Here is a 16,900-nt window from a genome sequence, read left to right as displayed (position 1 = left end):
TCGGAGGTTTAGCTCTTCCCCTGGGGTTGCAGCATGAGATGCAACCTGCAGATTTCACCTGAAACAAGTGTAAAAGTATGTTGCAACAGGGTTGTAGCCAGGTCAGGAACCTTTTCAAAGACAGCAAAATAGCCTGGCTGCTTTTGAGCTGCGACCAGGAGTGGGGCCTGCTCTGCAGTGAAGCCAAGGAACTAAAAATCAAGAACAGTTACAGGACAGGAGTGTGGCTTCATACCCACTTCTGCACACTTGTCAGCTCTTCTCCTTTCAACCCAACAGGAACTGATGTACGAGGGCTGTGTGTGCAATTGGGAGGGATGGCAAAGGGCTTGTGTGTGTTTGGTGCAGGTGGTTTGTAAGGTGTCAGTTCATTCTCTCTCTCCAATCAAGATGCAGAGATCACCTTGCATTTTTCCCCAAAAGAAGGAAGCTAATTGCTAATCCTGAAGGAGGCGCTCGAGGATATGTGGTACCTGGATCAAGGTCAGACCTTTCTGCACCTGTTGATCAATAAGCTTTCAGTAGTAGGATGGCATGAATGGAACCCCAACGGCTGTCCTAATTCAGAGACAACCCTCCTCACTTCCAGCTGGTGGCATCTCTCCCAGGCATCTCAGTGCATTACAATATCCAAAGGAGAAAGAACTTGCCACAAAGCTATGCTAGCTAATGCAGCAAAGCACCCATAATGCACTCCAGCAAAAAGGATTTTAACCCTTTCTTGATTTAAAAGTATGCAACAAAGCAAAGCAGTTCAGTCCCTTCAGGTGTACATTCACACCTGGCCATTTGCTTTCAGGGCAGATCTGCCTCCATTGCCACAAGACCACATCATGCAAACACAGAAATGGAAAAGCACTGTGGGAATTAGCAGGTAAACCACCCCGGGTACTTGGGAGTTTCCACATGAGGTAGTTCTGCTTTCCTTGCTTCTGACCACCACGTATGTGGTTGCACCCTCCTTAACTGAAGGCTTTTCATAGGCTTTATCCACAAGCGCTGCTAAAATACTTTCCCCCATGATAGAGGCATGTTTGGACAGATGATGTCAAGCTCAAACAGGGCAAGGAAGAGGGTAGAAAGAGACCCTGCCCCCACCAGATTCTTTTTTGCCTGAAGCCACGGTATACCTGTCTGAAACAAGAGGCATCTTGAGGCGCAAGCAAACGGAAAGCAAAAACCCTTTATTGTACACAGTACAGAATGTAACGCAGCATTGCAGGAGACACACAGCCCTGCTCAAATAAAGGTTACTTCCAACCAATCCTCAGATTAACCCTTTCTGCACTGTAGACTTTCCACACCAAAAAAAAAAAAAAGGAAATAAAAAGAAAGCTAAAATCCATCTGCTAGATGCAGGAGTCCGGTGGGAAGTGCAACAGTGACACTGCCACCATCTTTCATGACTGTACAAGCCCATTTTATACATCATGGGGAGAGTAACTTAGTCTACAAAGAGTTAATCTTCATATGCTCAAAAAAATAAAAATAAAAAGAATAAATCAGCCAAAACCCAAACAAGGTTAACTAAGAAGTGGAGGGGAGGGATCCTATACAGCATTTACAACAAAAACTTGTAGCCAGTTGGGAAAAAAATGCATATATGTTTAGTATATATGAGTGGTACAGGCATGTGGGGAAGCTGGAATTGAAAGGGCATAATTTTTTGTTTTTATGTGGATGAAAGCAAGGTTAGTTTATGGCGAGACACTCCTCAACTCCCTCCCCCTGGCATCTTTACAGCTTAACTCTGTAAAAAAAAAACTCAACCTCCCCACCCCCTCCCCAAACAAACAAAAAAAACCCAACAACCCTCAAGACACTGGATCAGACTGAACATATGAAAAGTGGCACTGAAATTAAAAAGTCTGTTTCGGGATGCCCATGGCTCAAGCGGTCTCCAATCCTTTCAATCCTATGCAAGGTTAAAACATGAACAGAGGGACAGGTTGTTCAGTAGTAAGAGGACAGTCATGCCCAGGGTTATCCACTGCCGTGGCTAGGGGAGTTGGCCAAGAGGATTATCCATGTGTTATATACATATAATTCCCAAAGCGCATCTGTGAATGCAGGGAACTGTACATGCAGAACCCCGGCCGGGGTCCCTGCTGCCACCATGGGATAAGCACACTCCAACTGGACAACATGTGGGTGTAACTTCCACTTGGGAGCCAGGAACAGAAAAGCACAGAGCATTTACCTGCAGATGTACCTGGCTAGGAAGTCCCTCCATGACCCAGTGGTGGCATCTCAAAACATCAAGTGCTACCCCAGGCCAAGAAAGCAGCAGGTCTGCAAAAAAAGTTAGCTTTACCTTCAGATACAAAAAAACCTACAAAAAATTGGTTAGAAACTTTTCCCTAAAACGTGATCTCCATGATCCCCTTCCTGCGAAATTAAAGCAACAGCCTTGAACAGGGAAGAGGAGCAACCAAAACACCTGGGAGGACAGCAAGGGGGAGCAGGAAGCCGTTATTTCAGAGAACCAGAGCAGGAGCTAGAAGAGCTGTCCACAGTGGAGGGAGGGGGGCTGTCTGGGCTTAGAGGAAACAAAAGGCTTCCTCTGGTCACTGGTGTGTCCCGCATTCCAAATCCAAAGTGCTGACCCTACCCAGGTATACCAAGCACCACACTTCAAGGCTAAATCACTCAGACTAGCTTTGTCATCCCCCACCCCCCACTCCTATCACCCCCCTCCCCTCCCCTTCAAAAAAAATCCATTGTCTGTGCAAATCAAAGCCCTTTCCAACATACAAGGCAGCTACAAGTATTGTGATTGATGCAAAGCAGATTGTCATGACAATTCGCTACACAGTCACACTGTCTATCCAAGTTCCACGGGCACCATCATGAACAATGGCCACACAGTCACGTGTCTGTCCGTAAGCAACGTGGCCTGGACCAGAGACTCCATTTTAGCTCCCTCCCCCAAAATCTCTTGGTGGCTGCAGTGAGTGGAGCCTTCAGACACTGGCAGTCCTAATACACCAGTCCTCGGACTACAAGGTTCGTCTTCGGCGGCGACACTCATCGCACGTTTTAGGCTCCTTGGATGATGCTCACAAACACCAGTTTTACGAACAGTGAAAAATTCTTTACAAAACCATTGCCCTTATCTGCCTGACTTTGAATCTCTAGTATTAGCATTCAGCTGCCCGGCCAGCCAGTCAGTAAGCAAACCCCTCTGCGTAGGGGAGGTTGGTGCAATGATCCATCTCCAGGAGGTAAGCAGGGCTATCCTCAAAATGTGTCAGAGGCAAAGTGTCATCCTCGTTGACATGGACATCGGGCTCAGCCTTCAAGAAGGGGCGTTGATTGTCCGGGTAGGCCATAGAAAAGAGGGCATCTGGGTCACAGACAAATTTATACACATACCGCTCTCCAGCCACCTGGAAATGGAGACAAAGGTTTGCATGAGGGGGCAGCTATAGAGGGAGAAATAGCATATGCACCACGTAGCATGAACAGGACCAAGTCTCCTTTGGTAAGAGATACTCCTGGTGCTATGGAAGGAAGGATGCAGAGAACACGATCCAAAGGGATGGAAGGGTCCCCTCACCAGACTGCCCATTGGACAGGCATGAAAGAGGCAGACGGGAAAGATTTGGCAGGGATTTTTTCCAAGAGGAACCTAGGGAATTTGCACGTTTATCTTCCATTTAAATCTGAAGGGGAGGTGGGCCTAAGCCCCTTCATATGCTTTCAAAATCTCAGCTGCCACACATGACTCAGGGAGCGTAGGCGTATGCTACAATGAAGCGTCTCAGTGCTTCCCCTCCAAATCATCACCTCAAACCATCGCTGCCTTAAGAACAAGGCACTTTAACGAGCGCCCACTCCATACCAAATTGAGCACAACGATGGGTTTGTTCACTCGGTCCCCGAATACACAGCTACACTCATGTTTGCAGAGCTCCTTGGTTTAAAGGAAAATGCTTCTCTCCCCATGGAGAAAAGCAGTGCAGTGTTTCCAAGGGCTTTTTGTTGATGCTATTGTTAAAAAAAAAGTGGTCTCTTGAGGATTAATCATCTGGATAAACACACTCTTAAGTTCAGAAGTGTTTCATTGTACAATTTACTAGAGCAGTCTCCATGGATACTTGCAGCTGAGACAAGCAGGAATAAAAAGTTAGGGTTGATCTCCACAATATCATGCCCCTTTCAGATGTCTGCTAGACTAGCAAATAGAAACTACGCAACACCAAGAGGACCGTGCTTATACCAGAGCAGCTTCAGGCCCCACCTTCAGGGTCAAAGCAACCACACTGAATCCTGTACAAAAAGTTGTGCTCCTAACCACACTGAGCTCTGCATCAAACTTGTATGGGCAGTGGGTCTTGATCACCTAGGATCTCCATCTCAACACTGCTGCGCCTACGGCCTGTGTGAGAAGGTAAAATGGAAGCCATGCCTCCTTCTGGCAACAACCCCTCTGGGGATTCAATGCTCCTAAGGCAGCAGCAACTTCCTACTGCCTCCTGGCTGAATCACTCCCCTCTTCCAGGTTTCTCTTCTCATTACCTAGGAGCCAACACTTGCTCCTGCACAGTTTTACTGCCAGTTGCAAGTAAAGAGGCCTTCCCTGAATTTGAACCAAAACATGGTCTGCGAGTGCTGGGAGCACCCCATCTCCCCACCCACAAGAAGGCTCCACTTCAACCCCAAGCATCAGGCCTTCTCTGGATAGGAAGCAACGAGCCACTTGCCACTTGCCTTCTGCATGATCCCCTTTTCGTAGTAGTAGCGCAGGGAACGGCTGAGCTTGTCATAGTTCATGGCAGGTCGGTTCTTCTGGATTCCCCAGCGGCGAGCGACCTGGAAGGAGAGGAGATGGCAGTGAAGACCCAGCAGTAGCTCCAAAGGCTGTGCAGAAGTCAGACAGTACTGAGAGGGTGACGTCCCAAAGACCTGGGAGGTCAGCGCCCCTCGACAGGCACCAACCCAGGCACCAGAAACAGGCTGCTAGCCCACCTAAATGCTGCCTGCTCTCACCTCTCCGGTGCTCTCCAAGGGCCATGGCTATGGGAAGCGAGACTAGGCCCACAAACAAACTGCCCTTACATTACAGCACGAGGAAACCACAGCGACCTTGTGACCAAGAGGCAAAAGGCTCAGGATGCTGTTAACCAGCCCCCTCTCGCCCCTGCCCGAGAAGTAGTTTTTATACTACCTACAAGTGGCTGACCATCAACAGCCATTAGCCCTGCAGTTTCTGCTGCGGTCAATTAAGAATCATCAGAGTGGTCAGCTCTGCAACCTTAGATGAGCGCCCCCTCCAACCCCCACCACTTGCAAGTTGCTCTTGAGCTGCAAGCACACCAGCTTATTTCTAACAGCTTCCCGCAGCAGCCGGAAAAGCTTGACTCAATTTCAGTTCCCGTCGGGAGCAAGAATCCAAAGACATAAGCCTGCTGCCAGCCAATCCACCGCTTCCCAGGGGACCTTTGGCACCAGCAATAAGCCATGCAGCGCCATTACCCACTCAGAGGGAGATTGATGGGATTGCTTAGCACTAAGTGCTCGAAGCCAAGCTCTGTCCACCAGAGGCATTATGACGGTGGAGAGATGTCAGAGGCCCAGGGCAGCCATCAGAGCCACACATGCAGTTTTAGAGCTGTCCAGGGAACACAGCAGACAGCGGGGCGGCTCAGTTCTCCCGGGGTGCTCCAGGTAGAAAGCCTGCTTTTACTTGCCAGTGTCAGCCACAGAATAAACCAGTGAGAAGTGTGCATCTAGCATGGTCCCTTCTGCCATATCCAAACCCCACCATGGGCACCCTGTAACCACGCAGAGGTTTAACAGGAAGATGGGTCCAGCCTTCTACCGGCTCCTCCCATCCTCACCTGCACAAGATGGGGAAACCATCTCTCGCTGCCCATGCGCCAGGCTAATCTAATGGACTACAGTAGCCTGTGGCAGGTCATGAATGGCGCGTGCCCCTGGCAGCCGGGGCTGCACTGGCGGTGGCGGGAGCGCAGCAGCGGTAAGCACGGAGCTCCCGCAGATGCCACTGGCACTGTCGGTAGCTGAAGGGGGGCGACATGAGCACCAACCAGGGGTCAGCGACCACCCACAAGTGCCGACAGCAGTAGGGTGGCGAGTGGCGACCACCTGCAGGCGCTGCTGACAGTGTCAGCATTGCCTTTTACTAGGGGGTACACCGCCACACTCGGGGCGTTCACATGCACCTGCGTGTACCCCTTATGCATCACCCCTGTGGCAGACTGACTTCTTCCATGACATCTTGACAGCAAAGATGCAGGCGCAAGTGACAGAAGAGGAAACTACAGCCACTGTCCCCTGCTTGCCCCGTCTAGCTACAGCCATGACAACACATGCTGCCCCAAGGAGCACGAAACCCCTCAGCCTGGTTCTGCAAGCGGGTCTGCAACAGGAGCGTGTTCTAGGGCACGCCACAATGCTCAGTCGCACGCTCTCCATTACCACTTATCCGTGCAAGGATGAGCCGGTGCATTACACATGGCAGCCCTGTAGCTATGGTTACACAATCAGTTCTGGGCACAGGGGCTTCACTGACACACAGGGGGCCACAGAAGAGCTACTTTGCCTCTGCTGTGTGATAGTACATACTGATGGGCCCTGGGCACATGCTTGCTGCTGGCCAGGTGCTCACTTTGGGGGACCAGCAGGGCTCAAGGGCCTGCTCCAAGCACCTAGAGAGCAGAGAGGCTTGCCTTCCCTATCACACCTCCGCATGCCCTGGGGAGGTGTCAGGAATCCAGGGTGAGGAGGCAGTCATCTCTCCTCCTCCCTCAGCAACTACATCCCAAGGACCAGCCCTCCTCCTTCAGCCCAGCTCGGCCACATGCATTCCTCCCCCCTCTCCGAATCCATTCCTCCCAAAAGGCAACAAATGCAGATTCACAGCGAAAGCATTTCCAGATGAAAGTGCAGCCTGTCATAATTCAGAGACTGCTAAACTGGAGGACTATCAAAAGACATTTGATTAGGGAGCTGGCCAAAAAAGCCGTTTGAAAAACCACAATTTCCATGCACGGCGTAATAGATATTATGGATAATTACCCACCATGCACCACTCCGCTCTGCAGCTGGTTTCAATTACTCCTCAAACGGCTTCTTCCTCTGCGTCACCCTACAAGCTCGCTGTGACACTCCTTACGAGTACTGCAGAGGGTCAGTTATGAAACCCAGTACCTCCATGGCAATCCTGGGACACAGCCCAAGCCACAGTGGAAACTAACAGAGGAGGCTCCTCATGGATGTGGGCTGACAGTGATGCATCTGACCAGCTTCTGCCTGTTAACAGAAGGCAGCTACGAGCCGCAGAGAAAGTCTGCATGCTAGAGACACGGAACCATGCTCCAAGTTATGCAGGGAAATTTCTGTGCTGCTTGGGAGATAGCAGCAAGGCCCAAAGGGCTCCCCAAGGACAGGCTGGGACTCTAAGCAGACGGCCGAGAGGCTGGTATTTGCGCTTCGTGCATGGCCCTGCTGAGAAGGATTGATGGGAGAAGGTTTGATGCACAGCTGTCACACAGGGCCCACAGCCGGGCTTCCCTGCAGTCACTGGGCCAGTGCTACAGCCCCAAGGCAGCTGTGGCAAAGCAACGAAGAGCCCTGGCTGCAAACCAGGATGAATACAACCAGGCTGCAGAGGAGCGGCTTCCACAAGAGACTGCTCTCTTACAAAGGCAAAGAGCATCTCCCAGCCTGGGGCACAGAGCTTGCATTGCAAGTGGGAAAACTGTAATTTGACACTGCCCAGGGGCTTTGTGGGGGGAAGGAGGAGCGGGCATCCTCCACACCACGCTGCCGAGAAGAGTAGAACCAGTGCGTGTGTGCGTCACTCAGGAAGGCAGAACGCAACTGCTCCAGCGAAGGCCGAGCACTGGCTTTTCACCTTTAAAACCACCTCATCTGGCAGACAGACTCTATTGACTTCAGGGCACAAAGGCTGGCAGGACACACCAGCGCCACCCTCTCACTGCCTCTGGCAGCTGTGGTGGTGCAACCTGTCCTGGCAACTGCTGAGATCCCTTCAGAAAACTACTGTAGCCCTGGCTTTTGGAGCGAGGCCTTCATGCCGCTCCTGTTATATACCACCACGTGGCAGCAGCACCGGCCCACGTCGGCTGGCACTCTTGGGCCCGCTCTTCACCTCTCACTCAACTCAGGGGTGACTCAAACCCACTAGGGACTGCTGAAAGGTCACCACGAACCATTTCACTGCTGGACGATGCTGCCCAAGGCCCAAACCCAACTCAATCTCACCCCACAGGCCTGCCAGGCTGCCTCAATGGCAGAAATGCAGCTTCCCATCCCCCCCCAGTCTGCCAGTGTGAAGCAGGCCTTGCTGCCAGCCTCACCCAATTCAACAGAGCCTCACAACTTCTCCAGCTGTGGTGATGTACGACACTACCTGGGCTGCTGCTGGGCCCTGGGCACTGCCATGCGACTGACTACACAGACATATAGTGAGGCAGCCACATACCGCTTCTGCACCTCACAGTGGTCCCACGCCCCTTGCCCTCCACAACCAGCCCAGCCAAACCCAGCATCTTCCACCGGGGAGATTTACTTCTGCTCAGTTACAGGTGAGCAGCCAGTCATACAGAAGAAGGCAAGATCCAGAGGGTTATTTCCAGTCAAGGGTTTACCCACCCAGACTCAACCCCAGACAAGGCCTTTGGCTGCTCCCCGCCTGTGGCACCCTGACCACTGAAGGGAGGCGAGGCTGCCTGGAAACCAAGGCCTTCATGATACAGCAAGAAACTAAGCAGCGCTTGCAAAAGCAGGCGGTGCTGGGGAGTCCTGCCATTAGGTCTGTACCTCTTCAGGCTCAATCAGCTTGAACTCCATGCCCCTGCCCGTCCAGGCGATGAAGTGGGCATTGGCTGGGTCATCTAGGAGTGTGACCAGGAACTGCCAGAGCTGCAGAGACCCTCGTCTCTGGTACGGAGGCCCCTCCCGATAGATGGTGGGCTCCTGCTTCACTTTCCCTGCACAGGTCAAGACAGTTTGTTAGGTCAAACGCCTCCGGTGCTGTACTCAGCCAGGCCCCCCTGGCTGTAGCCCTGGAGGAGCCATGCCAGGGTCTTCATCAACTCAACTGTGCAGGGCAGTTCCCTGACCCACCCCACTACATTCCCACCATTGCATTGCGCTTACCTTCCAGCCTGTCTGGCACCACACACGTGTCATCAAAGTACAGCCGGGCATCTTTGTCATAGGAAAACCCTAGAGGGAAAAGCAGGCCAGTTAGCTAAGTGCAGCATCCTATATGGTCCTCCCCAGGAGAGCCGCCCATGGGACATGGGAAAACTCAAGGAACATGGGCTGGACCCCATCTATGCTCAGGGGAAGCCCCATTTTATTCATCCTCTGAAGTTTAAGACCAAATGTGACCCCCATGCCAGTCTGGCCCAAGCCCCAAAACAGAAACTCCTAGGGGCCAACCCTTGTTCTGAAGGAAAAAATCCTTAAAGGAACTTCCCATCAAACCCAAGCCTTCTTGGGTGGCTTCAGAGAGCAAGCCTGGTCTTTTTAGACGAGAGGTTCATGTCAGCAAGCAAGCTGTAGCCCTCACTGCTGCTGGAGCCCAGTTCAGGTCTGTTCTCCCCTTCCCTTCCCTCCCCTCCAGCAGTTGCAGTAACCAAAGCCACTGCTGTGTTTGCATGGGGGCAAGTTACCGCACTTCAGACCATACAGCACATAGCTCCCTCCCTAAATCAGAGTGCCAAACAGGCAGCCCTCGGGGAGCGTGGTTGAGAGAAGCCGTGCGGTTTCTCTCCCCCCAGCTGGGATGGTCTGTTAGCTCCGGTGAGGCGGCAGTTGGATGGAGATATGCTATTAGCAGCTGCAGAGGCAGCATCACTGCCTAGCACCCCCAGCTCGGGGGCAGGAAGGAAGGTGTCCTGTGGGCTGAACTGCGTGTGCAGGAGGAGATGGGAGTCCTCGGTGAGAGGCAGATTGGATCTCTAATCAAAGCTGGCTCGCTTCTCCATCTGCATTCATGGGCATTCAGGGGACCGCACCCGGTGTGGCAAAGGACTGATAGCAGGCCTCAGCCAGGTGGCAGGGGGCTGCTAGGCTGGCACCGAGCACTCGTTACTCTGAGGTGCTGAGAGCCGCTTCAGCAGAGAGAACAGCACAGGGCAAAGAAGCTGCAACCTCCATGTAGGTTCAAACACTTCCTCCGAGCACCTGCCCTGGCCTTGCTGCTGCAGGGAGATGAACCTTGCTGCCGGGTGCTGGTTGGGTTTGGTAGCAGTGAAGTAGCACCTGCTTACACAGCAGCCCAGCCCCAGAAGGCTCCTCTTCCCTGGGATGCATTTCAGTGGCGCCTGAGGGAGTCAGGGGGTGCCCCTCCACTCATCAGCTGCCATGGCCAGCACGGCCACCAGCGCCATGTAGATGCCTTGCCTAGGGACTAGGGTCAGTGATGCTCAGCAGGACTCAGGCTGCCTCAGGCCTCCCGCCCACAAGCACCACTGCTGTCAAGAGCTGGCATGAAGCATGTCAGAAGCAAGCTGGCAGCCAGTGCAAAACCTCTCTGCTTTGAAGTGGCCATTCTGGGGATTCCTTGGGTAACCACCTGCCTGGGAAGGCAGGGAACTGGAGTCAGTGATCCCAGGTACCCTTCTGATTTCTCCTGTTAGTGATAGGGAGGAGAAACTCTGTACTGATCCTGCCAGGATCTTGGCAGCTGGAGTGGGCAAGAAGTGCCAGGCCACAGTCACCCTGACATTCACCCAGCCTGCCCCCCGACCCTCTCCCTTTTGAGAGTGCCAGCATCCTACTATCCCTTGATTGCATCTGGTCAACAGTTCCCATTTTTCTGTCCAAGCCAAGAGTGCACAGCCAGCCCTTGCCCCCTCCCTGATGCACATCATCCTGTGAGCACAACTCACCATCATGGCTGCCGGGGAAGTAGCCCCCTCCTCTCATATACGAGGACTGGCAGGTAGGCACTTCTGAAATGGAGATAGAGGCTGCGTTAGTGTCCTGCTGAATGCAACAGGCTTCGCACGGTTAGGCTAGAAAAGCAGAAGCAGCCTGGTGGGGAAGTGCAGGACTGCATGCTCGCATCCAGACCCACACAGACCTGCTTCGAGCAGGTCCCAAGCATCTGGATAGATGAGTTTCATCCCCTTCCCAGACTAAGGCCACCCCCTGTTCCCCAGCCTACATTGGTCTGCTGCCTGCTTCGCCAACAGGAAGCCAGGCAAGCCCCTGAACACAACAGCCCTGACATGGAGGAGTTAACGCAAAAGGCAGCTGTTGTTCCACGAACCACTTGCTGGCAGGATTGATCTTTAACTTGCATTTGCTTTTACTTGCCACTTCCCTGAAAGGGTTTCCTCTCTTGCCTTGAAAACTAACAGCTTAAAAAAACCCCCACCAGCACAGCAGGTTTTATCTCTGAACTTTTCCTTCCCTGCCCCCACATCAGAACTATTTACCACTTGGTTTTAGATGGGCAAGACCAGCTGAACCACAGAGAGGACTCCAGAGAGTGGTCCTGCATTTGTGGATGTTGATATGCTACTAAGGAAAGCACCGTATATTGTTCCTAGAAGTCTTTATAAGCCACCTCCTCTGCTCTCATCTGCCTGCTCCAGCTGCCTCTCTCCACCCCTCCCTCCCCCTTCATTCCCTTTGCAAGAACATCCCTTTGGTGACCACAGAGAGAAGCCGCAGCTACAATACAACAGGGCAGGCATTTTCCTAGTTTGGAAGAGACCCACAGTAAAGTGGCAGCCTGCAAAGGTCGATGGATATTCTCAACAGGGGAAAGGTCATTTGCAACAGCCTTCATTAAAAAAAAAAAAAAAAAAAAAAAATTAAGCCCCTTTTAAATCCACCCCCTAAATGGCTCAGGCCATATAAGGAGGGAGAGGAATGGAGATAACAAGGGTCCTTAAAAAAAATAAACCCTTACAGCTCCTCTTCCACCCCCCACCTGCTCCAACTGGTAGCTGATGACCATGTTCCATCCCGAGGTCACAGTATTTTTAGGCTTAATGCGATTAGAGGATTTGCCATCGTGCAACGGGTGGGGCCCTGCACCAACAACAGAAATCACACAACTGGGCAGCATGGTTGGCATTGGGGAGGCTCTCTCCCCTCCCCGAGGGAAGTGATGGGCTTGAACCCATCTAAGTCAGTGGCATGCCCCAATAACCGCCCTGCACGGCGCCTTGGACTAGGGAACTCGTGTCGCATTGCAGACAGCAGCTCCCAGCTATGTGGAGCCCTGAAGCTTAGCCGCAGCAACATCTGTCAAAGGCCAGGGGCTTATTTATTTATTAAGTGAAAACAAAGATAAATCTGTCCTTCTAGCTAGGTGAAAAGGTTGGTGGCAGCAAGTGGGAAGTAGCTCCCACTGTCCCCACAGGAAAGTGCCAAAGCTGCCCGGGCCATTGCTTTAACACGACACTGTCGAGAACGGCGGAGAGGAAGTTGCCAGGTAAACCTCAGGAGTGGCGGGTGGGCTAGCCGCAGTTATTTTTAACTTGCTGAGAGCGGCAGGGTCTATGCACCGACATCCCCCCCTTGGCAGCCCCCCAGGCTCAGTGGGTAGATGGAAGAGATAAAAGGCTGGCTCTGCTCTCATTCCGAGGCGTGCAGATCAGACAGGACTTGCAGAGCTGGGATGTGGCCCTCGCTCCCCTCCAGGTGTGCAGTACGGCATGCACACTACTCTCAGCTGCTGGTCTACTTGGCGTTGTGGCTATGCCAAAGGGCTAAGGCAGAGCTCTGCTCCAGCAGGGCTGTGGGCCCTGGCACGAGGGATTTGCTTCCCTCCTCACCTCCCTTTGGGGTCTGGCAGTTGAACTAGTACCACACAGGGACATGTAGCAGCATATGATGGGAGTCTTGCTTGAAGCAAGGTTACAGTCTGGGATGTGCTCCCACAGTGTGTGTGCAAATGCACTCTTAGGGCCTGTCCCAGACAGTCCCTCACATCAACCTCCCTACTGAGGGCCCAGCTCTCATACTGACCTGAGTCAATGCAGTAATCCCTGGGCTCCTGCTTAATGCCCATTGGAGACTGGAACCCATGCCTGGCGGGCCCAGGGATGCCCGGGACCCCGTGATCATAGAGGGGATCGTGGTACTCCTGTTTGAATCCCTGAGGAGGGTGTGGGGCAACAGGGACGATCGGCTCTGACATCTGCCTGTGGTAGACGGGGCGATTGTCTCCAGGAACCCCTGGCTGAGGGGGGAAAGGATGGCAGGGTTCAGACATCTGTCGCTGGAACCTAGGAAGGAAGGAAACACAAAGCCAGGGAAAAAAAGAGGTTACCCTGGTGGGCAAAAAACATAAGTCCCCAGCAGAGGCAGGCAGGCTAGGCTTCACCGGGGTCATGGAGCTTGTTACTTCCAATTAGAAGTTAACAACCCAGGCCTATTTTTTTCACTGGGAGATGCTATCCAAGGCATTCCTATGCAAGAGACTGCAAGCACCAACAGTGCCAGCTGCCACACACAATAACCAGAAACAGGGGACACGGCAATAAGTGTAGAGGGGAACTGAGGGCCATGCTCCCCTCCTAGCACCAGAGACAGAATCCTGTCAACAGCTTTAGGCAAGCCATGGCACCTCTGTAAAATGCAACAAGAAGTGGAGTAGACTGTCCAGGGATGTCTTGCTCCCAAAGCTAGGGAGCAGGACCTCAATGTGATGGGTCTGGGGCTGTGAAAAGGACAGTGAGCAGCTAAGTGTCCAGCACCACGTGCTGGGGATGAATCTCTGAGAAAGCCCTCATATCATCTCTTCCTTGTGAAAAACGGTGGAAGGTCCATCAGTTCTAAGGCTAGAAACTCACTCATCCCCAGCAGATGTGACCGTAGCTCTCCAAGCGGCCTCCCAAGGAAGAAACAAGTTGTTGACGAGAACTACGACTGCCACAAAGGACTTTTTTCTCTGATGGGATGAGAACGTGTGGGGGAAAGAACAATTAAGATGACAAGCTCTGTTTGAACTTGATAACAGACTGCAAGGACCCCACTGTCACCAGCTAATAAAGCAGTGACCAGCTGCCCAGTAGATCTGAAGGGACTGAAGTTAAATTCCCAAGTCAAATTGTTCTTATGTAGACCAAAAAGAGACCTCGTGACTGCCTACCTATACCCCCCACTTCCCTTAGGTCCAGCCAGTTCTGTTCCTCCGCTGCTAAGGGAGCCACCCCCAGGCTGCGTCCAGTAAGGGACACCCCGGGACCACTCCCCTACCCTTGTTTCCTGAAGCACTTACTATCGTTACTGGAGGGAGTGGGCAGGGGGAGAAAGGCTTTGGGCACAATGATCCGTTTCCCACTCTTCGCTCCTTCGTGGCGACTTGCATAACGTGAATTCAAGCACCAGAGAGGATCAACCAAGCCCTGTCCACAGTGAGGGAATCAGACTGGCACATACAGCTGTCTCTCCTTCCTCAAGTTCCAGGCCTCGCACAAAAATCACCTCTTGGTACCTCACCTGGTGCTCAAGCAGATGAGAGACAAGTCCTCATCTCCAGGAAAGTCAGGAAGCCCTTCCCATATTTCTGGCAGAGGGAAAAGTTCAAAACGAAGACACAGAGAAGAGAGGGGCCCTGCGGCAAGTTTGCTCCCACTAAGGACTGGGCACATGCATAAATGCTCAATCCACTTAGCAATCAACGGAAGACAAATGGCTGCTAATCTGCCTCTGAGGCTGGGATTGAGCCTTTAACATGCTAAGGTGGGAACAGGGCAAATTTTCCCAAAGGCCACATACCTTGGAGCTCACGCAGATGCTTAAGATGACAAGCACCAGACATGGCCCACTCAGGGCGACCCTCAGACAACTCAGTACTGAAGAACCAGCTCCCCTACCTCTTGAACTTCCCCCTTCTGGCCTCTCAATTCAAGAAAGTTGTTAAACCACGTACCTATGTGCAGCGCAAGTCCCATTTCTCACACTAGGGAATCACTCATGGGTGACTGGTGCCACCTTAGTCGGGGGGGGGGCATGTGCCTCCCCTGTGACTAGTCCCACTGACTGATGGGGGGGTCCCCCCGTGGTGGATCTCACTGCCTGGGGGGACCCCTGTAATCGAACCCATGACAGCTGATTGCTACAGCCACTTCCAGCAGTGGCTGCAGCTGAGGCCACTTCTGGGAGCGGCTGCAACAACTGGCCAGCGCTTGCAGGGGGGGCACCAGTGCTCCTGCCTGCCCTACTGCCCATTGCCTAAGCGGCAAGTGCAGCCAGTCAGGGGGTGCACCGCTCTCAGGGGGTGCACATGCACCCCCATGTGCCCCCTATGTGTCACCACTGGAATCACTGCCATCCACAGGGGAGGAGAGCGCAGCTTCCATGGCCCCATTTTTGACCTTACAGGGTCTAAGTGCTGTCAAGCTGGAGAGAAGTGGATGGGAGCCCTGCCTGGCGTTTCACCACGCACGCGCAGAGACCCCAGCGCTCTAGCAGATTAACACCTTGAAAGGCGATCTGTACAAATCCATTCCCTTTGCAAGTACCCCAAGGCCTGCACGGCATTGGCCTTGTAACTGGATCCTCTGCAGCTGACAGGCCTGGATTACTGCACTTCCGATGGATGTCCCTCTAACCTTCCAGACTGAAACTCTAGCCCCGCACTGGCACGGCCTCTGCAGGAAGTGGCACTTCCAGATGGGGCCGAGTCAATACCCCAAACATAGCTGTAAGGTCATTTGCAGCTCAGAGCCCCATGGTCTGCAAAGCAACTTCAGATGTCATTTGCTCAGGGGGTTTTTTTTGGAAAGAGCTGTGGCGGGGAGGAAGATGAGAGCAGAAATATGCAGGGAGGTAAGCTCGTCTTTTGAAGCCCAATGTTGATTTATGTTCCTATGGCTTCCACTGGTGCAGCTTAGCCAAACATTTCCCATCTCATCCTGCTTGATAAAATTTGTCCAACTTTTTTGTGCCCTGACCTTCATGTGACACAGAGCCCGCCCTCCTTCAGGCCCCTCTCTGAGGGACAGATCTGCATTCTGCAGGCAGGACCTTTAAAAAGAAGCCCCTTGTTTATAGAGACCAAACAAGTTAAACCCTACAGATACAGGCACAGCTCTGTTTCTAGAAAGCCTTTTTCTTTCCACTTCCCCACTCTTCCAGCAGAACCTGCCTCTACAGGGTTCTCAGCCTCAGACATCCACAGCAGCTCTTCCAAGACAATGAACTAACTCAAAGGAGAGCACAGACTTCCTGGTCCCTAACCTAGGCAAAGTAAGGCCCACAGCTTGCTCTAAAAGGCCCAGCTAAATATTGGATATGGACACAAGAACAGAGGGAAAGAAAGAGTTACTGAAACTATGCTGAGCTAAGATGCTGCTTCTGCATATTTTAGTCATACTGCTGGTCTGAACGGGCAGCCACATTCCACACAGCTCTCCCAGGGAAACTGGAGACAGGCAAATTTGATGCAATAAGATGGATCTGCAACTTGGCAAGAGTCAGATAGAATAAATTGCTAATTCTTCGGCAACAAACTGGAAATGCCAACTCAAGTGGGAAGCCACCATGACCTCAGGCAGCAGCGAGCTCGCCAAATGCCAATCATTTTCACCAACACACACTGAAGGGAAGGACAACAAGCACTTGTGAGGATGCTATGAGGAGGGATAGAGCACAATCTAGGCAAGCTGAAGTGGCATAGAAATGCATACAAACATGGACAATTAAGTAAGGACAAGTGTCCAGCAACTCCCACACGAAACAACAGCAAAACTCATGTATGTGCAAGCGGGAGCTAGGCAAGGGTATCACAGAAACAACCTTGGCTCTGTGTTGATAAGAGACTGAGGTGGGATGTGGAGGGGGCAGGAAATGAAAGGAATGTTCCTTTTTCTTTTTTCCCCCCGCAGGATGTACAAATAAGAAATAGTACTAAATCCTCTTAGCCAGTTCCCTC

The 16,900-nt window shown here is 52.4% G+C and overlaps 1 protein-coding gene across 4 annotated transcripts in view; it reads right to left on the bottom strand.

Moving 5' to 3' along the window:
* Positions 1-1,163: 1,163 nt before the first annotated feature.
* Positions 1,164-16,900, bottom strand: part of ETV5 (ETS variant 5) — a 31,036-nt gene continuing 15,299 nt past the window's right edge. For all 4 annotated transcript variants that reach the window (XM_019533117.1, XM_019533120.1, XM_019533118.1 and 1 more), the window contains exons 8-13: positions 12,988-13,247; positions 10,893-10,955; positions 9,151-9,219; positions 8,812-8,981; positions 4,714-4,815; positions 1,164-3,389 (exon numbers count right to left, since the gene is read on the bottom strand). In XM_019533117.1, coding sequence (XP_019388662.1) covers positions 3,168-3,389; positions 4,714-4,815; positions 8,812-8,981; positions 9,151-9,219; positions 10,893-10,955; positions 12,988-13,247 — 886 coding nt within the window. In that variant the 3' untranslated portion in view covers positions 1,164-3,167. The remainder of the gene's footprint in view (positions 3,390-4,713; positions 4,816-8,811; positions 8,982-9,150; positions 9,220-10,892; positions 10,956-12,987; positions 13,248-16,900) is intronic.

This window comes from Crocodylus porosus, unplaced genomic scaffold (genome assembly GCF_001723895.1).
Source record: "Crocodylus porosus isolate Cpor-Errol unplaced genomic scaffold, CroPor_comp1, whole genome shotgun sequence".
Classification (NCBI taxonomy): Eukaryota; Metazoa; Chordata; order Crocodylia; family Crocodylidae; genus Crocodylus; species Crocodylus porosus.
Note: the sequence above shows the minus strand (reverse complement) of the source record. Positions and strands in the feature narration are given on the sequence as shown.